At 41.2% G+C, this 27,041-nt stretch overlaps 2 protein-coding genes across 2 annotated transcripts; both read right to left on the bottom strand.

The window, feature by feature from the left end:
- Nucleotides 1–1,287: 1,287 nt before the first annotated feature.
- Nucleotides 1,288–3,482, bottom strand: LOC105899591. Its single transcript, XM_031580372.2, has one exon. The coding sequence runs from the start codon at nt 3,441–3,443 to the stop codon at nt 1,365–1,367; it is 2,079 nt and encodes a 692-aa protein (XP_031436232.1). The 5' UTR covers nt 3,444–3,482; the 3' UTR covers nt 1,288–1,364.
- A 19,827-nt stretch (nt 3,483–23,309) lies between these two features.
- LOC105909798 lies at nt 23,310–25,630 on the bottom strand. The gene has a single exon (XM_012838462.3). It carries the CDS (start codon nt 25,581–25,583, stop codon nt 23,499–23,501), a length of 2,085 nt encoding a protein of 694 aa, XP_012693916.2. The 5' UTR covers nt 25,584–25,630; the 3' UTR covers nt 23,310–23,498.
- Nucleotides 25,631–27,041: the final 1,411 nt, after the last annotated feature.

Raw genomic sequence — 27,041 nt, 5'->3', positions numbered from 1 at the left:
AAAATGAAGATCACCCACAAATCAGTCTCATGAAATATATCAGTCTCATAAAATATATTTAAACTATCAATTTGGAACTCTGATTAATAATTCAATTAATAACTACAACCAAAGTTACCTTCTTCATAGCAAGGTTGAAGGTCTTTAGAGTTCTGAATAGAAGAGGTTGGCAGCATTCATTCTTGTGTAACATTAAATAGACCAGCGTATAAAAATCAAAGCATTTATTAACACGATGATGAGAAACAACAACACACAATATATAATCAAACTAAATGTACTAACTAATGAATTAAAGGGAAGTGAGTGTGTGTGTGAAAGAGAGGGAGTGTGCGTGTGTGAGCTTGTGTGCTCGGGAGTTTGCCAGAATGAATGTGTGTGTGTGTTCCTTTGTTCGATCACTGTAGTTCCGCGTGCATGTGTGTGCACGTTCGCAAACATACATGTGATGTGAACAAGGGATGAGCCTATGTGCAGCGCGAATTTCGAGTGTTCCCTTCACGTGTGTGGCTATGTGAAGGCCAATGTATATGTAATCTTGTGTGATTACGATGCCATGTTAGAACAGGGAAATGGTTAGTGATCCTATGTCTCTGAGGAGCAATCCTAACGATAACCCTTAGATGGTGTGGCGAAGCCAACTACCAAATAACCATACAATTATACATCAACGGTTTCGTACTATGTGAACAATGGCAAAGGTAAACAGTCCTATGCTTAGCCAGTTGGTGAGTATGTTTTTGGAGGTACCTAAGATAGCTAAATGCCCAGTTAAGTCGGAGTTACCAGTCCTTTGTGAAAAAGGGTTGTGCTGGCGGATCCGATGTTCATGAGGCGTAGAGAAGGGATGATGATGTCCGTAGATGGAGGAAATTGTCCTTGCTGTGATGTCGTCTTTGTTTCACTGCAGTTTATGTTGGAGGATTCGATCGCTCGTTCCATTGCAGTTTGAACAAGAGAGATGTGTGCCGCGCAACACCGGTGGCGAGAGAGAGGCATGTGCACCCTTGGAGGGGGCGAACAAGAGACAGAGAACAATGGACACGACTGGTGGTCTTGTATCCAGTTCAGGGGGCGTGGTTAAAGTGGCATCTTGCTACAGTCTTGGAGGAGGCACACTGTTTGCGTAGGGTCCTGATTAAACCATACGCAAGTTACTGATTAAACCATACGCAAGTTACTGATTAAACCATACACAAGTTACTCATTAAACCCTCCGCAAGTTACTGATTAAACCATACGCAAGTTACTGATTAAAGTCAAACACAATGGACGAATTCCAAGTGTGCCTACAATCGTATGTAATTTACTTCTCTAACCCTTCGTAATTTATGGGAAATGTGGTGTAACAAAATTAATTTGAATCAGCAGTAATTATCTAATCCAACTCCCCCCTCTTTAAACCCGGCCCGAACTATTTCCTTGATTCTCTCAGTCTCCTGAGGCAGAGCAGATGGCAGAATGGCTTCCAGCTCGCCCTCTATTTTTGCCATCCTGGCATCGGTCTTCCTTTCAAATTCTTTCTTGTTCTTCAGGACCAGCTGAAGGATGCCGTCTTGAGCTGCCTGGCAGGACTCCTGCAGGTTCAGACGCTCTTGAAGGAACTCTGGTTTGCTCTTATCCATGGCCATGAGCTTGCCCAGGCTGCTCACTCTGTCCATCAGGTACTTGTTGGACACGTCAATGTAGGTCTCTGAGATCATGTGGACCAGGCTGGCGATGTTGGAGGCTTGAAAGGCCTGGTTGTACAGGAGGTCTTTTAGAAAGAGCTTGTTGTTGTAAGAAAGTTTCTTTAAGTCATCAGCTGTCGTGACAAAATTGTGCAGTGTCTTGCTGAGGCTGGTTTTCACGAGGGTGGAGACCATCTGGAAGAAGCGCACCATCTTCTCCCACTGCTCCTTGACTCTGCCCATGGCATCGAGACCCTTGACCAGCATTTTGATGGTGGTGTTAAAGTCAATCTCTTTGATCTTGCAGTTCTGCATTTCAACCAGGACATCAGTCAGCTCCTTCTGATTCTTCTCCATGTTCTCCACACACTTCTCATATGAGTCATGTGTTTGCTTGAGTTGTTCTCGGCTCTGCTCGATGCGGAAACGGGCATTCTCACATGCACTCTGACTGGCAGACTGTCGTCCTGAGCAGTTGCTTTCTGCATTGAACATCATGGGTGGTTTGGGGGTAAGGGCAGGACAACCTGATGTTGCCTTACTCTTACAGTCAAAAGCGAGGGCATCATCATTCAGCTCCTGCAAGTTCTTTATGAGCTGTTTAGTTTTTTTCTCATCCCACTTCTGATTTGGCTGATACTTTGCCAGCTGTCTACAGATGGCGATGCCCTTGTTACAAAGTGACAGAGCTTTCTTCTTTAGTTCACCCTGTGGCATCTTATTCAAGTCCTCAGAGATCCTTTGGAATTGAGACTCAGTCCATATAGTCTTTGCACATTTCTTCTTCTGGTCATACAGTTCTTTCCAGTCTATTTTGCCTTCTTTGACATGTTTCATGAGAATTGCTATAATGGAAAGAATCTCTCCAGACTTGCTGCAGATTGTCATTTGTGAGACCATATCTACGGCCTCCTCTTGTGGTTTGATGTTGTGGTATGTTGTTGAGAGCCTCTGTGCTGAACTGCAGGTTGTTTTCACAGGAGCACTTATTAAAGCAGTGACTCCAATGACCATTTCTGTCGCAGCCCCTGTGATTCCTTCAACAAGATCCATGCCAATCACGTCCCACCCAGAGGGAAGGGAATCCATTGATTTATTGAACCCATCTTGTGCTTCTTCTAGTTGTTTTGACATGGCCTCCATTGCTTTCTTAGACCGCTCATTCAGATCTTTGGCAGTCTTCTCCCTCATTTTAGTTTCCTCCAGTTTCCTCTTAACTTCCTCCAGCTCATCTCCATAAAAGTGTTCAGCATTGACACAGGCCTCCAACAGCTCCTGGATTAAATTGATGACATCAGAATACTTTATTTCAACACCTTCTGCCAGTGTCACACACTCATCTGCAATGGTGCGGATGTTTTCCAGTTGATTGGGCAGGAGAGTTTCAATAATTTCATCATTGCCCTGGAAAAGGATCTTGACTGCTGCCTTCATGTAATCAGGAACTCTGGCCGTGTGAATGCGGATCTGATCCATATTCTTGTGGGCCTCGTTGAATGCGTGCCAGCCTGAATTACAGATTTGCATAAGACAGGCCCTGAAGGACTCTGGGTACTTTATGTACTTGAAGCCAGTTGGTGGGGGGTTCTTGTTGATGGAGAAGTCAGTACCTGAGGAGATGAAGACCAGCTCCCCCATGATGGCAATAGAGAGGGGAGCAGGGGTCAGGTACTCCTCCCAGTTTGCATTGGGCTGCATCAGCATCTGGGTGGTGTCCCGCATCTCTGCTGCAGAGGTCAGACTCTGAGTGGTCTTCGCAATTTGCGCATCCATGTTAAGTACTGTTCAACAAAATAGAAACAGGAGATGTCATGGAAATTGCAAGTGTTTATTGACTTTGTCCTAACCCTCTAGAGTCTTAGGGGTAGTGGTCACATTCAGGCAATTTGGTGGTTCTGCCAGGCTCTGATCATTCTTATTCACAAGCAACATTATGCAACAGTTTTACCTTAAAATAACAGCTTCAAAATAATTTTTGTGGTACACTGACTTGTAATATGGAGAATGGCGTCTGTGCCACTGCCACAGCACGCCTGGTCCGCCTGGTATTACACTATGTAACTTTGGGGGACCTCTTGTGAGACCTACGTGGTGATTAATGGCACCACCTCACGCAACAACAACTAGACCCATGTGGTAGCTTTAGGAGGACGCTAGCGCAGTAATCTCTGTATGGACATCATAGCAGAGGCGACGAAGAAAAGTGGAACACATTGTCGGATGATAGGAAGAGAGTAACCGAGCAAGAGACAGAACAAATAACCAAGCAAGAAACCGGACAAGTAACCAAGCAAGTCAGTTGCCGAGCTGGCCTTCTTTCTGTTGGACTAGTCAGTAATAACGTATTAGCTGTCTTGCTATGTCTTGTGTTGCGCTTGCTTGATGTTTGGCTGTGTTAGGAAAGTTGTTGACTCGCTTGTTTTTATCATAAACATCCCTGCCAATGTAATTTATGAAAGAATTCGACATAGGCTGCACCATTTTTGTTTAATCCCTGTCTCACCGAGATTTGTAGTTTTTCAAGATGCCAAAAGTCATCGACCCATCCTGACTAACATCCAAATAAATCCATTTCACTTCAAAAAGTTTGATCAGTCTTCGTCAATCTCACGCCTATTAACCTTGGAAGTGTTTACAACCTTGAAAACCTAACTTAGCTAGATTGTAATAAATTACACTGTCCAATGTATATTAAGCATGTTGCCAACAATATTCTATTAGATTATACATACTCCACGTTCAAACGTTTAGAAAACAATGTATATGGGCCTTTTTGTTATTCTTTGGTTATGTTAGCGTTCATCTCAGACGTCACAATAAATAAAACTATGCAGTCGTATTTGTGTAAAATCTTGCCAGCCTACATGTTTCTTTGGCTTCTGCCATTGTCTTTCCTGCCATATCCTTCAGCTTGTCATTAAGTACAAGTGTACACTGTCCATTAGGGGGTCTCGAATTGCGATTTGTATTCATGACAGTGGTGTAATAGTGAGCTACACTCCGCAACTTTAGGGGGAGCTGAGTAGCAAAAAATACCAATTCTTACGGAATGGGGCTTTAAGTTATGAACCTGTTCCCTGTTTATCGAAAAGGGCTAACAGAGAGACAAGTGTAGCCCTATGGGAAATTTGGTTGTATCCTTTGATTGAAATGATTGTATTTTTATTGTTGTTTATTTTTATTTTATAAGGTTTAATCCATATTGTTAAAAGGGTGTAATTAATGTTTTCATGTTTAAAAATGGTATTAATTAAAATGTATAATAATCCAATGAGAAGTCAGGGTGAAAGGACAGGGGAGAGAAGATAAAAGGGGGTGTTGGGAGAGTGTGACGGGAGATTGAGGAGTGACACGAAAAGGAACAGTGTGACGGGAGATTGTATAGAGTTAATTTAGGAGGAACAGCCAGCGACTCTCATTGTTAACTTATACATAGCGACATCTTCCCGCATTGTGTTGCTTTGGTTTGTGATGGAACTCGGACAAAGTTCCTGAGGAGTATAGCTAGGGAAGTACAGCAACAGCTAGTTCAGCCCGAATTCAGCTTTGTGCTGTGGAAGGAGATTCAGAACTGTCAGAGAAAGTAGCCAGCCCGGCCACTCATTCGACGAGCGGTTCCTGGATCATCAGTTCCCGACAGCTCTTGGACTGCTGCGACGACATCTCCATTCCAGCCTCGCCAACACGGTGAGGAGGACGACGAGGGAGTTGTTTTCTTTGTGTGTCGCTTTTGGCGCGAAGTAGCCATTTTGTTTGAGGCTCCACCGCTCTCCAGCAACAAAAGCAGGCCTGCATCACTCATCTGACATCTGTTTGGGTACCCAATATAGTATATATATATAAATAAGTTTGTTATATGTATATAAGTCTGCCGGCTTAGAAATAATAGGTTTGTGAGTTATTGAGTGTGTATGCTAATCGGAAGCTATGTATGGGTATGTGCTAATAGCATGCTAGGATAAGCAATGCTTGTGTATAGGCTAATAGCATGCTAGGATATATGCCATGCTCAGCTCATGTGTTGGGTAAAGGTTTCTGAGGTGAAGTGACTGGACGCAAAGTAGTTGTTTGTGTGTCATATTCTGTGTAATTGAATAAATATATAATCTTTTCATTATCATATTCCAAGTAAATGGTTAAAGGTATTCCCTTGTGTATTTGGTAAATTCATTATATAACTGGTTTGTTAGGTGATAATAGTAGCCTTCTAGGTTAGGTTTAATAGTGATAGGCATACATAAGTTAACCTAAGTAGAAGTGTTAGACAGATATTGAATTGCTATATTTGGTAGGGGGCTATATAATTAAGCTATTTATAATGTGCTTAAATAATAGTGTTAGCAGTATGCTTTAACCTAGTATTAATTATATATAGAAGAAACAGTTTAGGAATTTGGGCAGCGCACTGCACTAAAATAGCTAGGACAGCTAGGGGGCGCTACACAAGAAAAGAAAAAAAAAGATTCAGGGCTTTTAAGAAAACATTTGGGGTTTGAGCCCCAGAAGCCCCCCGCCCATCCAGAGTATAGAATCAATGAAACATGCTAGATGCTTAATATGCCTCACGATTTATCCATGTAAGACTCACTCTCACGTACTGTCACAGAATCTCACTATATCTTCCACTCCCAATAGCATAGAATAATAAGTACAAGTCCATTAGACGGCTGTGCAGTACGAGTGAGATGCTGCCGTGTTCGCACTTCGCAGTAAGAATATGATATACAATTTTAAGTAGCTAAACTGAAACACGCACAACGGATCTTTATCTCAATAAAAATAGTCTACATTCATGCAAACGGCAACAGTGGGGTAAACGTAAATAATATAAAAATGTTAATTACTTAGGAAACGGTCATAATGATCGCCCATTTGGATATGAAACGGTTTGACTCACGAATATACATAATTAAATAACATTTTGCAGGATAGAAACACAATAAATACGAAGATTTGCCGTGATGATGACATGGGGTATGATTACTGACATACACTGAAGTATAGCCAGCCGTTTCTATCTAAAACAACACATCTTCAAAATGATATTCATAACATATTGGCATTGCGGAAATGTTATGGTCCTATGAGCACATCTTTTAACTGTTTGTTAAGATTGAACGGAGCTTTTCTTTTTCGTTTCTCGTTTTAACAAATTTCACCTGAGTTCAGTTCCATCCTGAATGAAATTAAATGATAAAATACTTACGTATGTTGCCAGTTGGTTTGTCACTTCAGGCTCGCTCTCTGACTGTCCACTAAGAGTCTGTCGAAATTGTGGAGAGAGGGTCGCCGCTTTTATGCTGGAAAAATGAAAATGAAACTGAACGCTGCTTTCCTGCGTGACCTCCAAGAAAGGAGGAGGGGTGGGAGCAGTGCTTCATTTTTCAGTGCAACTTTAATCAGGAGGTTGCGAAACAGAGACAGTAGGCCGACCACAGCAGGAGGCACATTATGAATTGCTTAACGTGCCTTAATATGGTGTGACGGGAGCTGTGGTGTCATTCTAATCCAATACACTTTTTGTTTCATTCTGAATATCTCTTCATGGTCATCTAGGTTGGGAAGGAATGAAAAGGTAGCATTCCAGGGCTGCTTTGTTTTGCTGCCTGGTGGGTTGGTTAAAACCCACCTTTTAGACATATTCAGTTTATAGCTGGAAAATTTACCAAAACTGTGCAAACAATGCAGGATACTATTAATCAAAGTTAGAGGGTTTATAACATAACACATCAGCATAGAGCTATACTACACTATATGCTCAGTTCCTCCTCTGTGAATTGACTGAGGTCCTGTGAGCAGCTGGGAGCTGTGGTCTGTGTTCTGTGTTCTGTTGTCTAGGGCTGTTCCATTGCTTTGCAGGAACTGTAATAATAAAAGGAAACTGGATAACAGTATAATGCTTTGCGAGCACTATAATTCAAGTTTGCTGTGTGTTCTATCATAGCCTCTGACCATTCCATATTCACTGTGTGCAAATAAAGTGGAAAGTTGAAAGTAAAGTTAAGGTCCTGGATGCTTGTAGACCGACTTATTAAAAACATTTTGGTTTCGTACAAGCCTGAATAGCCAGCGTGAAAAGTATCACCACCCTTGTTACGACTACCTATTTCATCTTTCATTTGTAAGCTATGAGTTTAGTGTTCACATTACGAAATTGATTAATCTTAAATGTCATTGATTAGAATACATTTTCAGTGGACAAGCTCTTGATGAAAAGGCAGCTTGTTAGAAAGTGAATGTTGGAATGTTTTCTTGTCCAATTTACTTGTACTGCAATCAAGTTGGTCGATGACACCATGGACCGCATGTCCATGTAGTAGGGCACATGTGTCAAACTCAAGGCCCGCGGGCCAGATCCGGCCCGCCGTCTTAATGGAATGTTGCAAAAAGTTCCATTGATTTGAATGGGCCACGTTGTCATTTTATTTGGCCCGCCAGATAATATGTAATGTCTATCAGAGCTGGCCTGCTGCGGCCTGCAGCCTCATCACCTGAAGTAAAAGTTAAGCTTGCAGGACGCAAGTCTCTCTCCCCTCCAAAAAATGGCCAATATTGGCAGAATATATGTTTACCCATGTAAAGGGCAAACCTGTGGCTGTAATGAAAGAATATCATTTAAGACGGCACTATGAAACGAAACACCAAGACAAGTACAAACATCTGGACATGAAACAGACGCTCCAGAAGGAAGAGGATTTAAAAAGATTGCTGGTGTAAAAGCCAAATCACAAAGTGAGGCTGCTGTGAAGGCAAGCTTTATTTTAGCAGCGGAGATCGCTAAAGCAGCCTGACCCTTTACCGAGGGAGAATTTGTCAAGAACTGCATGATAAAAGTTTGCGACATCGTGTACCCTGATAAAAGGCAAGCATTTTTAAATGTGAGCCTGAGCAGAAACACCTTTGCTGATTGTGTATGTGACCTTGCCACCGATCTACAACAACAGCTGATGGGAAAGGGAAAAGATTTCATTGCATACTCCCTTGCTGTGGATGAGAGCGGCGACACATCTGATACTACCCAGCTGTCAATCTTCATCCGTGGAGTGGACTTGACTCTGTGCGTTATAGATGAACTTTTGAAATTTAAATCAATGCATGGCACAACTACGGGGAAAGATCTCTTTGAAGAGGTATCCAAATGAAATGGGGCTGCCTTGGGACAAACTTGTTGGACTGACCACAGATGGAGCGAGGCAAAAGAGAGGCATAAGAAATTATCTATGTGTTTATAGGCAATAACTTTAGGCTGCTTGTCCCAGATTCAGAAGGCCTATGTTAAAACTTAAGTTCATATGATATATATATATATATATATATATATATATATATATTTAATAAATATTGAATATGTCCAGCCCGTGACTTGGATGCAGTTTTGAATTTTGGCCCTCTGTGTATTTGAGTTTGACACCCCCGATCTAAAGTGTCGAAAGCAGCACTAAGGTTGAGAAGAAATAGTATTTAAAATGCACCCATGCTCAGATGCTATTAATAGGTCATTCAGAACTTTAACTGAGGCTGTTTCAGTGCTGTGATGGGCTCTAAAGCCAAATTGGAGGTCTTCTTGGATATAGTTTTTATGTAGAAACGAAGTAAGTTGCTTTGCTATTACTTTTTCAAGAATTTTTGACAAAAAAGGGAGGTTGGACATAGGCCTATAGTTAGCCAGATTATCAGGATCAAGGTTGGGTTTTTTGAGAGATGGGTGGAGCAGTTGGCAGAATGGCTTCCAGCTCGCCCTCTATTTTTGCCATCCTGGCATCGGTCTTGCTCCCAAATTCCTTCTTCTTCATAAGACCAGCCGAAGGATGCCACCCTGATCTGGCTGGCAGGACTCCTGCAGGTTTATATGCTCTTGAAGGAACTCTGGTTTGCTCTTATCCATGGCCATGAGCTTGCCCAGGCTGGTCCTTCCGTCAATCAGGTACTTATTGGACACTTCAGTGTAGGTCCCTGAGATCCTTTGGACCAGGCTGGCAATGTTGGAGGGTTGAAAGGCCTGGTTGTACAGGCGGTCTTTCGCAAAGAGCAAAGCCAATCTTTTTGATCTTGCAGTTCTGCATTTCAACCAGGTAAGGTTGGGGGTAAGGGCAGGTGAGCCTGAGGTTATCTAACAGTCAAAAGTGTGGGGATTATCATTCAGCTCCTGAATCCTCTGTAGGACCTGTGTAGTTTTTTCTCATCCCACATCTGATCTGGCTGATACTTTGTCAACTGTCTAAAGATGGTGAGGCCCATGTTACAAAGTGGCAGAGCTTTGTTCTTTAGTTTGCCCTGGGGCATCTTCTCCAAGTCCTCAGAGATCCTTTGGAATTGAGACGCAGTCCATTCATTCTTTGTACATTTATTCTTCTGATCCTTCCAGTCTATTTTACCGTCATTTACATAATGTTCGAAAATTGCTATAATGGAAATAATCTATCCAGACCTGTTGCAGATTGTGGTGTCAGTTATATATGTCAGAATCCTTTCCTGCTATTGTTTAGGCCAGGTATGTTACAATGTGGATTACGTCCGCCTAAGGGAGTTCCCCGTAGTCCTGCTAATATGTTTCTCATGTTCCTCGTTAGGACAAGGACAAAAAATTAAGATCTGATGAAAATGTCTTGTCCTTGTGTCATTTAATCAGAATAGAATCACAAAGTGAAGAATCTCGGCTGAGGCCAGAGCTCATTCACCAACAAATGGTTCAGAAGTCTGACAAAAGCAGAACTAAAGATTGCTATACTTACGAACTACCGCCACGTGCAAACAGGCATGTGACATTCTATGCTTACGAAAACTCTGTAGAAGATGTAGTTTTCACAATGGAAGCAATCACCTCGTGGTTAGCTACTTCCCGGCAAAACAGCTTGTCGTTACATTTAAAAGAGGAAGTGGTACGTTGTCCAAACAGCACAGAACAGAACATTAATTGTGTTGCTTCCTTTTTTATGAACTGGACACTGGACTGTACTCACATGATACGTGATGCCTATTTAATGACCAATTGCACCACAATGGGCTTGAGTGGGGCTTTTGGTAGGGGTAGGTCCCTTCCCTCTATGAAGAGGGTAATCTGAGCTGACAAGGGGGTAGAGGAAGTGACTGGGTTATGTAACGTGGAAGTCGGACGAGGAGCAGGGATCTGCACGATGGAAACCGGGGACTGCAGCTCAACACCCGTTAATAAGTATAGGGATATGTGTCTTTATGCTCTTGTGTGTCTGTAGCTGTGTGATGGGCAGCTCAAAGTACTGGAATACTGTGTCCTGATCGCTTCTGTGTTCCAGCTGGGGTGAAGACTGGGTTAGGAAGGCCGCTGGATGCGAGGTCTGAGAAAAGCAGAACTAAAGATTGCTTAGTTGACATTGGGACTCGCTGCTTAATAACGACGTAGGTGTGGTGGAAATGAATCAATAACTTTGTCGATGAGACAAAAAATAAAGATCTGATGAAACGGTCTTGTTTTTGTGTTATTTAATCAGGATAGAATCACAGAAGAGAATCACGCTAACACAAATGGTTCAGAGGTCTGACAAAAGCAGAACTAAAGATTGCTTTACTTACGAACTACTGCCACGTGCAAACAGGCACAGAGACATTCTACGCTTGCAAAGATCTAGCTTTTACAACGGAAGCAATCACCTCGTGGTTACCTACTTCTCAACACAACAGCTTGTCTTTACATTTAATAGAGGAAGAGGTAAACTGTCAAAACAGCACAGAACAGAACATTGGTTCTTCAGAGTTCACTTTAGACAGATGCATATCTCAGGTTGCAGCATAGATAGTATTTACTGATAAACTGAAATGCAATGGCTGTGTTTTGTGAGGCATAGACACCTCCACTTGTTCTAGCAAGCTGGGAATTTGGGAGAAATGTTGTCAGTAGTTTATAGAACAAACATTTTAATTTTACTCAAACACAATAAATAATAAAACCAGAGAAACTGATCATTTTGAAGTGGACTCTTAATTTTTTTTTTGCCAGACTGTAGGTAGTCGTAACAAGGGTGGTGATACTTTTTCCACTGGCTTGTACCAAACCAAAATGTTTTTAGTAAGTCGGTATGTCTACAAGCATTCAGGACCTCAACTTTACTTTCAACTTTATTTGCACAGTGAATCTGGAATGGTCAGAGGTTATGGACACACAGCAAACTTTAATTATAGTGCTTGCAAAGCATTATTGTCATGGACGTCAGGACTCAGAGATAACAGTACAGTTGTTATTGATGGTCAACCAGGGAACGGGAAAACAAACAGGGAAGGTGATCGGTGACCTTGGACTCACACGTATGCATTGGAATGCGTTGATCCGTCAAGGTTGAGGGATCCCCATTCACTTTGAATGGGGTGACGTCATCCTTTGCCGAACTGAATTGTGGCTCTGTTGGGTTCCGTTGCGTTGCGTTTCATGCGTTGCTTGCGGCAAGAGTTGAAAAATGTTCAACTTTTCGAGAGGCAACGCATGCCTCAGCCAATCAAATTGCATTTCATGCATAACTGACAGCCCAGGCGCTAGCCAATCAGATCTCGTTTATGCTCACGTCTAAAGAGCGGGAAGCTCCAAAAAAAAAGATGGCAGACCAAACTCCGTAGATGGTCGTATTAGCACCTAAAAGTTGTTTGTTTGACTTTTTTTTGCTTAGATTTTTTTAAAGTTACAGAGAAATAGACACTGTACAATCCCTTTATTGTAACTGAAAAATACGTCTGATAGGATTTGCGAGGTGTCTGAGTCACCTATCTAATGTCAGCATGCTACTACTCACAAGGTAAACAGCTTGCTAGTGACGTGATTGGTTTGTTGACCTGTCAATCTCACTATAACGTCTCTGTTATCAACACAACCCCATGTGCCAGACTCCTCCTCCGCCATCCGATTCCAACGCGTACGTGTGAGTCCAGGCTGAGTGTGATCAGTATTCGTGGGACTGAGGCAGGTGCAGGCAATCAGGGGATTGGGAAGGTGATTGAGGCAGGTGGTCAGAGTCAGGAGGGGGCGTGGCAGGAGCAGGGTTCAGCGCTGACGTGACAATTATACTGTTATCCAGTTTCCTTTTATTATGACAGTTCCTGCAAAGCAATGGGACAGCCCTAGACCACAGACCACAGCTCATAGGACCTCTCAGTCTATTACTGGTGTTCACAGAGAAGTCACGCAGGAAAGCAGCGTTCAGTTTCATTTTCAGTTGTCCAGCATAAAAGCGGCGACGCTCTCTCCACAATCTTGACAGACAGTCAGAGTGAGCCTCAAGTGACAAACCAGCTGGCAACATACGTAAGTATTTTATCTTGAGATCATTTAACTCTTCAAGCCCCACGGGGCCCCGTGGGGGACTTTTTGGTATTTTGATTAATATATTTAAAAATCTCTGCGAGTTTTTGTCCTAGAAACATAAAACTAACACCCACAGCAACCTCAAACCCTTTTCTTTTAAAATATGTAAAGTTTGAAACTAAAATATAAATAATCACTTTGTAAGGACAATATTACGAATCCCTTGCAAATTTCAGCCTCTGAGTGAGGTTTCGACCCTCCCATTAGCAAATGACAACTATTCATATGATAAGGAGATGGTAATTCAGTGATCACTATTGGGTCGTGATGTGTCAAGTAAACCTGTAGGAACAAAGACATTCCAGGCCCATTACGTCATGGCCATTGTTCTTGACCGAGGTGTCCCAGAATGTTCACACCTTTCTCATCAATATGCATAGTGGTCTAAGTGAAGGAAAGTGTTACATTGTATATTACTTAAAATGAGTATTGAAACAACACACACTTTCTGAATGATAAACTCACCTATGTGGGGCAAACACCTATGTTTACAGGGCTCAGAGTAAAGAAGAAAACTTCCAAAATATTAACAATGTGTTTTTGTACAAAGTCTGGGCACCTCTAAAACTAGATTTAATTTTAGTGTCTTTAGATTTCATTTTAATAAAAAACGTTTTTTACTACATTCCTTTTACTCTCATTTTATTATTGCTGAGGTGTTCTAGAATATAATCATAAATGCCACTTTTGCCTCATGGTTTTTAGTTAGGTGAAATATACAAAAATATCAGGCATGGCAGACTACCTAACATAGTAAAAAAAAAGCCTTGGGTCTGGAAGTGTTAATATCGTTCAAGACAGAACTGAGCTCTGGAGAAATTCCTTAAAAGGGAGATTGGCAATGGTGGGTAAATATTAGGATTACATGCGTGCCAAGACAGAAAATTATTTTGTTTTCTTTTTTTATTCTTATATGGCCTATATGTATGGCTTTTGTTCCTCAAGTGTGCTTTGAAAATAAGGTCATGTCAATCTTAAGGTCATGTCAATAATGCAAGTGTTCCTATCTACCCTGGGTTGCTATATTGTCACGCCAGTAAACGGGTGTTTGTTTGGCATCAACATGATTCAATACATTGTATAATACCCACGCTCAATGATTTTCCTTGATGTTTCTTCATGAAATTGCTAAAAAGGCTGTATCGGAGTTTTTCACGGGGGCTTCACATCTGGGTGCGCGCCTCTTCCAACTTTGTGTGCACTGTGGAGCTCTTGATTACTGCCCCCTCCTTTTGGATGCTGCAAGTCAAATTCCACTCTGTTACACAGTTTTGGTATGACCACCTCCTTTTTTGGGGCGAAAGCACTATTTTAGGCAAGGCAAGGCAATTTTATTTATATAGCACAATTCATACACCGTGGTAATTCAATGTGCTTCACATACATGCACAACAATGTGCTTCACATAAAAAAAAGCAAAAGGTCAGTGCATGATCATAAAAACAGTAAAATATAGAAAATAAAAGCATGAGAACATTAAGGCATGAAAATAGTAAAATATAGGAAATAAAAGCATAAAAAGAATAATAACAATCACTAGTCTACTACAGTAAGCAATAATACTTCAAAGGAACTGTTCATGGCTAGTTAGCAGAAGGCATCTGAGAAAAGTTTGGTCTTTAGTCTAGATTTAAAACTGAAAGTAGTTGGAGCATTTTTAATGTCTTCTGGAAGTTGGTTCCAGAGGTGAACCGCATAGTGGCTGAGTGCTGCTTCACCCTGTTTAGTTTGGACAGTGGGTTTTACTAATAGAAATGTATGCTGCGATCTGAGTGGTACCTACTGCTGAAACATGTCAGATAGATACTTAGATAATTTTAGGGGTTAAGTGGAAAATATTTGGGGCTATAGCAATAAAGACTTATGTTATGCACTGGTAACATCTATAAAATATTAAGGGTTGGTGAATATGAGTAAAGAAGTATAAATGAGTAAAAAAAAAGAAGAAATCTTTGTATTTATATCAGGTTTCTATCCTTCAAGATGTTATCTAATTGTGTTTATTCGTGAGCCAAACCGTTGCATATCCAAATAGGTGCCCATCATGAACGTTGCCGATCCTGTTTCTATCCTGCAAAATGTTGCTTTAGTTTAGGTGAACAGTATCCCTACAATCAGGGATTTCATGGTATGGACACCCCAAACAGTCAATGTCCATGTGTCCAGTAACAAATGAAGTGAACTACACAGCAGGTTGCAATGAGCGATCTCGAGCACCACTAAATATATGTTTTTAAACCTAACCAATAGCATAAAAAAATGAAAGCAGTGCTGTTATTTGTATGGTGAAATATGTCTAAAACAGAGTATCAAAAGTATACTTGATCATTTTGGACTCTCACGAGCGCCCCCGCTGAAAGCAGTGCTGTTATTTGTACGGTGCAATATAGGAAAAGTATCAAAAGTATACTTGATTATTTTGGACTCTCACGAGCGCCCCCGCTGAAAGCAGTGCTGTTATTTGTACGGTGCAATATAGGAAAAGTATCAAAAGTATACTTGATTATTTTGGACTCTCAAGAGCGCCCCCGAAGGAACCTGAGAATGGACATTTTCTGACTGGAACTGGAAATTTTGACTGCACTTTCTCTGCCATTGTTGTGTGACTTGGGTCATGTGCAATGAGTGCACAGGCAAAATGCCTTCAGGTAGGTAGGTAGGCCACCCGGTCATTGTATTAATGCCGATTGATATTTTTAGATGGGCTTTTTACAACCCTGCGACTGCCACAGATGACGTTTTTCTTCTTTTCATTATCAGAGCATTTTATTTATTAATTGCCGTTAGGATGTGAAAAGAATAAAACCCTTCGAATATACAACTGTAAAAGACATCAAACAGAAGAATACCTTGACGGTGTACCATTGAAGAAGGCAGACACAGGCAGACCTGGCTGCTCAGAGAGGAGAGACTGATACTCACACTGTAGTCTGGGGACGATAGAGACAGAGCTGCACTTTTTAACTGAAAGCACAAACTATGCAGAAATTAGGGAATCGTCATTTAATACATTTTACTCAATCCTCCCTGAGTTTCAAAAACAAAATGGCAGTTGGGCACAGAGACGAAGGTAGGAAATGTAAGATGTGTGTGTGTGTGTGTGTGTGAGTGTTTGGCAAGTGTGTGCGTACACCCACACACTTTAATGAGGGGTATGGGGCTATTAAGACTTTTGTAGGGGTACACACACATTCACACACGCACAAACATTATTGTGGGTTATTGGGCTATCATCTATACCCAATAACTACGCAGGGGTACACACACATACACACACATGTGCGCGCACACACACACACAATGTGGGGTATGGGCAATGGCGTCTCTAGGGTATGGCAGGTACGGCACGTGTCCTGGGTGCCACTTGAAAGTGGTGGTAACTAGCTAGCTAATTTCGCTAAGGCAAGACTTGAAGGCTGTGGATAGAAGAAGCTTTATCCAAAAAGGAAAAGGATGAAGGCAACTAGGTGCTGGTGAGGTGGAGGAAGAGTTATCTCCAGTTGGTGACCATTTGGGCAAGACCAAGGTGAAAGGAAATAAAATGACGAGAACTGTCTAGACTCATCTTCAATATCTCCCAGTTTAAAATTCATCTCCAGACATCAGTCTTTTATAGGCCCATCTAACCCTTGGTTTGCCAAACAAAGGCTGATATTCGAACAATAAGATATGCACTTGAAATATCATTTCTGTCTTTAAAATCCTTGTAAATGTTTTCTATGGGTATAATCCACGATTTCCAAACAGACAAGTAAGAGAGGAATATACTCCACAAACTGGCAACAGGTCTCCACACGGAAATCCTCCAGGTTCTTTTGTTCAGCAAAGGCTTCTACCGGTGTCCTACACATGCACTTCCTGTCTGTTTCCTTAGGTGGCTTTTTATTAGAAACTTAAAAGTCCCCCTTTCCTGTCGGAATTAGTAAAAGCCCTTGCAGCAAATTATACTCAGAAAAAATAAATAAATAAAGTGTGCCATGTTACCTTTTACCAGTAACTATAAATAAAGAGTAGATTTCCCTTTAGGGCTTTATCTAGCCTCCCTCACTACTACCGCGACAGTTTAATGTAAACTTTGTTACTTAACTGGGGTATATGTGTGAGGGTGTGATATACATCCTGCTTAACCCCCCCCCCCCATGTTTTCACTGGTCCTGTTTTTGCCAATTGTACTCCAGAATTACCTCTGCACACAAAGGGTACCATTGTTGTTTCTTTCATTTGAGTTTCACAGTCCCTGGACATGATCCCTGGACATGCACATAGATGAGTCTGGAACTACATTATATATGTGATCAATGTTAATCACTGGGGAAAAGGAAAACAATAAGAAAATCGGTTTCAGTGTATTAACATGGCCTTATGTTTATCTTATAGGAAACATGAAGGAGGTTTCACCATATGAGTAAGTGGAGGAACTGTATGTTACAAATCCTTATTCTTAAGTATTGTCATATATGCTTCTATTGAATTGGTTTAGAATCAGTCTGTACAAAGGTGATAAACACTACAGTTAGGGGGAAACATTGTACTGTATGTTGTTGGGGAGCTCCATTTAGCTAATCTGAGGTCTCCCTGTTCAGTTTCTAGTTGTCCTTAACCTTTTCTTCTCCGCACCCACAGATCTGGAGATGACTTGGAGTCGAGGGAACTGGCCCAGGCTGTGATTGGACCCCTGAAGAGTGGGCTCCATTCCTTCAACAACGTCTTGGACATGCTCCTCAGTGTCAATGCAGACATTGTCCTTCCTGGATGCCAGACCTTTCATGATATCAGACAAGAGATTGAAAACATGAAGCAGCAGACGGAAAAGTCAGAGCTGGTGGCCGGAAAAGAGCTTCAACGCCTGGATGGGGAGACTGAGAGACTCACTGCAGAGCAGAGTGATTTAGCGAATCAGAAAAAGCAGAGAGAGAGCGAGTTAGAAAAATTAAAGACACAGCTGGAGTCACACAGGTCCTCTCTAGAGAGTTACAGTAAAGCTCTGGAGACAGAGAGGAGATCCCTGAAGTCAGCAGAAGACACCTTAGACAGCATGAGACAGAAGAGAGACAGCGCTCAGACAGTGCGAGATGTAGGGATTGGGCTCATGTTTATCCCAATTGTGGGAATGATCGCTGGTGAGTAACTATACCTTTAATTGATGAAGTAAATGTAAGTGTTTTCCTCATACAAAATGATGTAACTAGGTACAGACACAATGGTCATGGTAACTGGTGACTACCATACAGTATTGAAATTATAGCCAATGACCAATGATTTTAAGGCAGCTGTTTTCAATTTACCTTTCAGGGGCAGTTATGGTTGGTGTTGGTCAGACAGACATGAATCAGGCCTCTGATGCTGTAGATGGTGCTAATAAGGAGGTGGAGAACTGTGAATCTCAGGTGAGCTCATACTCTGACAAAGTGTCTGAGTGCAGGTCCTTGATCGATGAAGCTGTGTGCGTCATCGAAGAGGCTGACAATAAGATTTGTGAGATGGAGGCCAAGCGGCGGGGTGTGTCTGTGCAGCGGGAGGTTGTTGCTGATGTTCAGGCTAAAGTGAGGAACACTGTCCATCAGTTGGGGCTGCTGTATGGAGTGGGGAGCGTGGCAGAGCTGCAGACCCGACAACTAATCCTGCTGGAGCCTGTGATGACGGTGATGGAGGAGATGACAACAGCACTTGGTCAGATCACTGGAGATGACCTGCTGCACACAGAAGGCATAAAGAGCCTAATGTGGGATATGAGGAAGAACCAGAATGAACTAAAACAACTTGCTGACACCAATAATGGAGACGGTTTCTACTGATTTGCATAACTCTCACTGTCATTGCTGTAATGTATCTTGTTGTTGGTTTGCTCTATTGTTGTCATGTTTATGGACATAATCGTAAACACTAGCTGTACTGCTGAGATGACCTGAGGCCAGTGGTTTCAGTGGAAAGAGAAAAGAAACCCTTTAAAAATGCTTTTCTTGGTGGATAGATGAAATGCCTAATGATTGAAAAGGGAAATGGTATGTTGTTTAGTGGATCTTGCACTGACTTTTTTTTTGCTCTGTTTAATTTCCCACATGTTTCCCCTAAAGTCTGATGTCATCTCTTCATATAAAATATACACTCAGAAAAAGTGATTCATATTTGATTGGCAGTCATATGAATGTTAAGCATATTACCAGCAAACCAAATAAAAGGATGTGTTTATGGCTCACCTGATGAGTCATAAAATAAATTGCCTCGAAAATAACTTAAAATTGTGTTGTCCACAATTCTTTATTTCACTTCTAATCGTAATCGAATAGAGCCTAATCGATATAGGATTTTTATTTCCATTTATTATACGGCTCTTCAGAATGTTCCAAAAAGTATCGTTGATTTGAATGGGCCATCCCAACGTCGGTCATTATCCAAAAATAAATCCCTTCAGGACGAAATAACACCCCTCCGCTGCTTGTCGGGGTGCTGTTCGCCCCGTCGGGATTTATTTTTGGATAATGACCTCCGGACAATACATTATCCCTTACATATACAGACTTGATTAAATCAGATACAACGATATCAGATTTAGATATTTGAGGATTTAAAAACCCAAAAATGATATATTGGTTGTTCCCTGCATTGTGTTTACCAGAAACACATAACATTAAGATGTTCTCCAACATTTAACGCAGTGATTGAACCCCCTAGAGCCTGAACCCACATGTGCTTGGGGCCGACCAGATAGAGGAAGAAAAGGGAGGAGGGGTGGGCAGAACCATAGACATATATACATATAGACATATAGACATAACCATAGACATATAGACATATAGACATAACCATAGACATATATACATATAGACATAACCATAGACATATATACATATAGACATATAGACATAACCATAGACATATATACATATACATAGACATATATACATATAGACATATACATAGACATATATACATATAGACATATACATAGACATATATACATATAGACATATACATATACATAGATATATAGACATATAGACATAACCATAGACATATATACATATAGACATATACATAGACATATATACATATAGACATAACCATAGACATATATACATATAGACATATACATAGACATATATACATATAGACATATACATAGATATATATATACATATAGACATATACATAGACATATATACATATAGACATATACATAGACATATAGACATATACATAGACATATATACATATAGACATAACCATAGACATATATACATATAGACATATACATAGACATATATACATATAGACATATACATAGATATATATACATATAGACATATACATAGACATATATACATATAGACATATACATAGACATATATATACATATAGACATATACATAGATATGTCTATGGGCAGAACCATGTGTTCCGTGTTCATTGTGTGCAGAAGGGAAGTGTCACGAGTTTGATTAATTATTTGGCCTCTAGAGGCCGCCAGAGACTCCTTTAGCTCGCTGTTCCTGTTGTCTCAAAATTGAATTCTGGTGCTGTCACAAGGATTCAGCACCGGAGTTAATTGATTCTTCTAGATCTTTCAGTTGGTTTTGCAAGTTTATTTTTCTTTGCCCTTATTCATACCTTTTGAGGGATTCAGAATACAGAATGCGAATATCTTGATTGTCTGGTTGCCGATGTTTTTGAAAATGAGGTCAATACTTCCAAGTGCATGAAAACAAAACAAAAAAACTCATACTTAACATACTCAACCATTGCTGGCTATAGGTTTGTCCATAAACTGATATACTCTTCCAAGTGTTAAGCTTATTTATATCCAGTACTTATTAACGAGGTAATGTTTCATTTCATCATTGACAAATTATGTACAATGTGTATTGTACAAATGTGTACAATCGCACACATGATTCATAGTTAGTTTTTCACTGTTAAGTAAACACTTTCTGCAGCTCCTGTAGAACCACCATTAGTTTCATCACCAGTCTCAGTAACATCACTACAATTAACACCTTTGTTTCTGAAACAGCTGAACTATAGTCCAGACAGCTGAATACTAGAGCCCAGACCTGAGAATTGTCAAGCTAAATTAAATTGTTTTATTATGGTTTATTACTCACTTGGGCTAGTAGTTGCCATTACCCTGGGTAGCCTGTGGCGTACCATAGAGAAGTGGGATCTCTAATTAGACTAGATGGTGGCGAGCTAGAGTTGGAAGTACATGTGACGTTAAGAGATCTAGCCATAGTGTGAGAGCAAAAGCAATAATGTTAACTTTTAAGCATGTAAAAGATAACTTCAATACTGGAGAGACACTACATGAGTCAGGATTGGTCCAGTATTCCTCATAGCCAGTACATTTCCCAGTATACAGACCATAACAAACATTAAAACCTTACTGATTCTGCTGGAGTCAAAATAATAGAGCCAAGACCTGACAAGTAAAGGCTTTATTGTGAAAGAAATGTTTGGCGTATTAAGCATGTACAGTCAGAACACTTAATTTCTAAAGTAATATGTATTTCTTTAGAGACTCAAACTGATCTATAGCTTTTCTCTGTTCATGACTTTCCCCTTCTGATTGTGGTTCACACTCTCTATATGTCTGCTTCTCTCCCGAGTGTGACATGCATTACTTTGTCTTGGTAACTATGACCAAACAAATCTAACAGGATTACACGGATTCATGCTTTACTAAGGTGTACATTGTCACATCGATTACAAACTAATTAGTAGCATCTGTAAATTAACTTTAAGGAAGTAATAAAGCACATTATCAGGAGTGTGTAGTAACCAAACTGATATAACATGATTATCTAGAGACTGATATATTGTCTTGTTTTTATCCCCAACATCTACAGGCTACAGTGTCAGAAGGTTCTTAGATTACTGATGTTACAGACTTGGTATCTTATTAAAAAAATTACAGTCAAGAATTTAAAAAACAAATATAAGAATACAGTGGGGAAAATAAGTATTTTAACCCCTGCCGATTTCGCAAGTTTGGCCACTTGCAAAGAAATGTGTGATCTATAATTGTAATGGTAGGTGTATTTTAACAGTGAAAAATAGAATATCAACAAACAAATCCAGAAAACTGCATTTTATAACATTTATGACTTTATTTGTATTTGATGCAGAAAATAAGTATTTGAACCCCCAAGCAAACAGCAAGAATTCTGGCTCCCAATGACCAGTTATGTGCCCAAGAAGCACACAGATTAGTCCTCATTAGGCCTAACAAGGTACACGTGATCTCAACTGGTGACGTGTATAAAAGAAACCTGTCCAAAGAATCATACTTCACACCTTCAACCTCACCACCATGGGCAAGACCAAAGAGTTGACCAAGGACGTCAGAGATAAGATTGTAGACCTGCACAAGGCTGGAATGGGTTACAAAACCATCGGCAAGCAGCTTGGTGAGAAGCAGACAACTATTGGTGCGATTATTCGTAAATGGAAGCAACACCAAACAACTGTCAATCGCTCTAGGTCTGGGGCTCCATGCAAGGTATCCCCTCGTGGGGTATCGGTGATCATCTGAAAGGTGCAGAATAACCCCAGAACTACACAGGGGGAGCTTGTGAATGATCTCAAGGCAGCTGGGACCACAGTCACCAAGAAAACCATTGGCAATACACTACGCCTTAATGGTTTGAAGTACTACAGCACTCGCAAGGTCCCCCTGCTCAAGGAAGCACATGTACAGGGCCGTCTGAAGTTTGCCAATGAACACTTGAATGATTCTAAGGAGGATTGGGAGACAGGATGTGGTCAGATGAGACCAAAATCAAGCTCTTTGGCATCAACTCGACTTGCCGCGTTTGGAGGGGGAAGAATGCTGAATATTACCCCAAGAACACCATCCCCACCGTCAAGCATGGAGGTGGAAACATTATGCTTTGGGGCTGTTTCTCTGCCAAGGGTACAGGACGACTCCACTGCATCGAGGGGACGATGGATGGGGCCATGTAACGTAGAAAATTGGGCTTGAACCTCATTCCCTCATTCCCTCCCATTGAAACGCAACCTTAAGGATTTGGAGAGGATCTGCAAAGAGGAGTGGACCAAAATCCCTCCTGAGAAGTGTGTAAACCTGGTGACCAACTACAAGAAAAGTCTGACGTCTGTGCTTGCCAACAAGGGTTATTCCACCAAGTACTAAGTCATGTTTTGCTAGGGGTTCAAATACTTATTTTCTGCATCAAATGCAAATTAAGTCAGAAATGTTATAAAATGCAGTTTTCTGGATTTTTCTGTTGATATTCTGTTTCTCACTGTTAAAATACACCTACTATTACAATTATAGATCACACATTTCTTTGCAAGTGGCCAAACTTGCGAAATCGGCAGGGGTTCAAATACTTATTTTCCCCACTGTATATACTGCATAATTCATTATAAAGTGTTATTTTTCAGCTAAATATGACTACATTCTTGTAGTATTTCTAAGCATACTATGTAATTTACTTATCTTATCCTTCGTGGAAAATGTGGTGTGAAAAATTTACGTAGAATCAATAGTAATCCTCTAATTCTTCACCAAATTCCCCCTCTTTAAACCCGGCCTGAACTATTTCCTTGATTCTCTCAGTCTCCTGAGGCAGAGCAGCTGGCAGAATGGCTATCAGCTCGCCCTCTATTTTTGCCATCCTGGCATCGGTCTTCCTCTCAAATTCTTTCTTGTTGTTCAGGACCAGCTGAAGGATGCCCTCCTGAGCTGCCTGGCAGGTCTCCCGCAGGTTCAGACGCTCTTGAAGGAACTCTCGTTTGCTCGTATCCATGGCCATGAGCTTGCCCAGACTGCTCACTCTATCCATGAGGTACTTGTTTGACACTTCAGTGTAGGTCCCTGAGATCATGTGGACCAGGCTGGCGATGTTGGAGGCTTGAAAGGCCTGGTTGTACAGGAGGTCTTTTGCAAAGAGCTTGCCGTTGTAAGAAAGTTTCTTTGTGTCATCAGCTGTTGTGACAAAATTGTGCAGTGTCTTGCTGAGGCTGGTTTTCACGAGGGTGGAGACCATCTGGAAGAAGCGCACCATCTTCTCCCACTGCTCCTTGACTCTGCCCATGGCATCGAGACCCTTGACCAGCATTTTGATGGTGGTGTTAAAGTCAATCTCTTTGATCTTGCAGTTCTGCATTTCAACCAGGACATCAGTCATCTCCTTCCGATTCTTCTCCATGTTCTCCACACACTTCTCATACGAGTCCCGTGTTTGTTTGAGTTGTTCTCGGCTCTGCTCGATGCGGAAACGGGCATTCTCAGATGCTTTCTGACTGGCAGACTGCCGTCCTGAGCTGTTGTTCTCTGCTTTGAACATCATCGGTGGTTTGGGAGTAAGAGCAGGTGAACCTGAGATGGCCTTACTCTTACAGTCAAAAGTGTGTGCATTATCATTCAGCTTCTGTAACGTCATTATGAGCTGTTTAGTTTTTGTCTCATCCCACTTCTGATCTGGCTGATACGTTGCCAACTTCTCACAGATGGCGATGCCCATGTTACAAAGTGACACAGCTTTCTTCTTTAGTTTGCCCTGGGGCATCCTCTTCAAGTCCTCAGAGATCCTTTGGAATTGAGACTCAGTCCATGTAGTCTTTGTACATTTATTTTTCTGATCATAGAGATTGTGCCAGTCTATTTTACCGTCATTGACAAATTGTTTGAGGGTAGCTATAATGGAAATAATCTCTCCAGACTTGCTGCAGATTGTCATTTGTGAGACCATATCTACGTCCTCCTCTTGTGGTTTGATGCTGTGGTATGTTGTTGAGACCTTCTCTACTGCACTGCAGGCTATACTCACCGGATTAGTTATTAAACCAGTGGCTCCATTGACAACTCCTATTATGGACCCTGAGAGTCCTTCAGCAAAATCCATGCCAATCATTTCCCACCCAAAGGGAAGGGAATCCATTGATTTCTTGTACACATCTTGTGCATCTTCCAATTGCTTTGACATGTTCTCCATTGCTTCCTTGGACCGTTCATCCAGTTCTTTGGCAGTCTTTTCCCTCATTTCAGTTTCCTTCAGTTTCATCTTAACTGTGTCCAGCTCTTCTCCATAAAAGTGTTTAGCATTGACACAGGCCTCCAACAGCTCCTGGATTACATTGATGACGATAGAATATTTCTTTTCAACACCTCCTGCCAGTGTCACGCACTCATCTGCAATGGTGCGGATGTTTTCCAGTTGATTAGGCAGGAGAGTTTCAATAACTTCATCACTGCCCTTGAAAAGGATGTTGACTGCCGCCTTCATGTAATCAGGAACTGTGGCAGTGTGAATGCGGATCTGATCCATATTGTTGTGGGCCTCGTTGAATGCGTGCCAGCCTGAGTTACAGATTTGCATAAGACAGGCCCTGAAGGAGTCTGGATACTTTATGTACTTGAAGCCGGTTGGTGGGGGGTTCTTGTTGATGGAGAAGTCAGTACCTGAGGAGATGAAGACCAGCTCCCCCATGATGGCAATAGAGAGGGGAGCAGGGGTCAGGTACTCCTCCCAGTTTGCATTGGGCTGCATAAGCATCTGGGTGGTGTCCCGCATCTCTGCTGCAGAGGTGAGACTCTGAGTGGTCTTCGCAATTTGCGCATCCATGTTAAGTACTGTTCAACAAAATAGAAACAGAAGTTGTCACGGAAATTGCAAATATTTATTCTGTCAAACTGGTCTTTGTCCTAACCCTCTAGAGTCTTAGGGGTGGTGGTCAAACCGCAATTTGGTGATTCTGCCATGCTCTGATCATTTAAATTTTTCTTAAGTTAAGAACCCATTACCTGTTTATCGAAAAGTGCTAACAGAGAGACCTGAAAAAGATTTGAGGCTTTTGAGAAAACATTTGGGCCCCAGAAGCCACCTGCCAATCCAGAGTATAGACTCATTATGAAACATGTTAAATTATATACCTGTCAAGTCTCACATTTTAAAAGGGACTCAATATTTCCCATCCCTCACATACATGATACTGAATCTCACTAAATCTCACAGATTTTCACTGCCAATATAATAATAATTACAAGTTCATTAGACTGCTGCGGAGTACGAGAGGCTACCGTTTTCGTGTAACAGAGTTGAAAATGTAGTATAACAATTATATGAGTTTCGCCATGATTGAGCAGGTTTAGTCAGTGTTGGTGTTGTGGAGCCACCTTTGGAGGTATGGGGTACTGCAGGTCTGCAGGTTGTGTTCATGTAGTGTTGCCTTACCCAGACAGAAGTGGTGTTCTTGTCAACGGGTAGGTCTACTGTGCAAAATACCACATTAGAAAATGTAATGTATGTTGAAAACTTCAACGTATTACATTTACTTTGTATTTTAGTATGTATTGTGATGGTTTTGGTACAGTCTTATCAATGGGCAAAACGTTTATTTATATTTTTCAGCCGACCACAAGGTTCTATATATAGACACACTGATTAGCTGTAAAGTTCGCTAGGAACTTTTCATGCATCAGATGCATCGTGGATCTATGTACAGATTGACACTAATTGAATGTCCTGATTATTTTAACTTTTCCGACTCTCCCGTTTTTCCTGGGTTTCTCCCATATTCCGCCCCCCTCTCGTTTTTTGTTATTTTTCCCGGTAATATCCCGTATTTTACGAGGTCCAAATGTATTTCATTAATAATCAAATCAAAATGTCTGTCCAATGTTCTAAAGTTGTCAGATCATGTATATCTTACATAATAAATACCCTATACCATTTTCAACCCATTTATCAATCTGGCAACCTACATCCGATTGCGCAGTTGATCTTTCTGCGCAGGCTATTGACGCGCAAAGTTGAAACTGCAAGGGAAAGGGAAAATGGCAGAAGGTGACGTCGGTGTACCACCGAAGAAGGTGAAATATGTTTGTAAATTCAAGTCTTGTTGGACGGAGGAATTTCCATGCATATCGACCAGTCATCTTGATAATAGTCACGCTTTTTGCAAAGCTTGTCGTATTGATTTCAACATAGGGCACGGCGGTAAGACAGCTGGCTAGGCTGGATCACACAGAAGCTCCAGACACCACTTCCTGTTGATAGAGTTTCTGCTACCTACTGTGCACT

Source organism: Clupea harengus, chromosome 14, assembly GCF_900700415.2.
Source record: "Clupea harengus chromosome 14, Ch_v2.0.2, whole genome shotgun sequence".
Classification (NCBI taxonomy): Eukaryota; Metazoa; Chordata; class Actinopteri; order Clupeiformes; family Clupeidae; genus Clupea; species Clupea harengus.
Note: the sequence above shows the minus strand (reverse complement) of the source record. Positions and strands in the feature narration are given on the sequence as shown.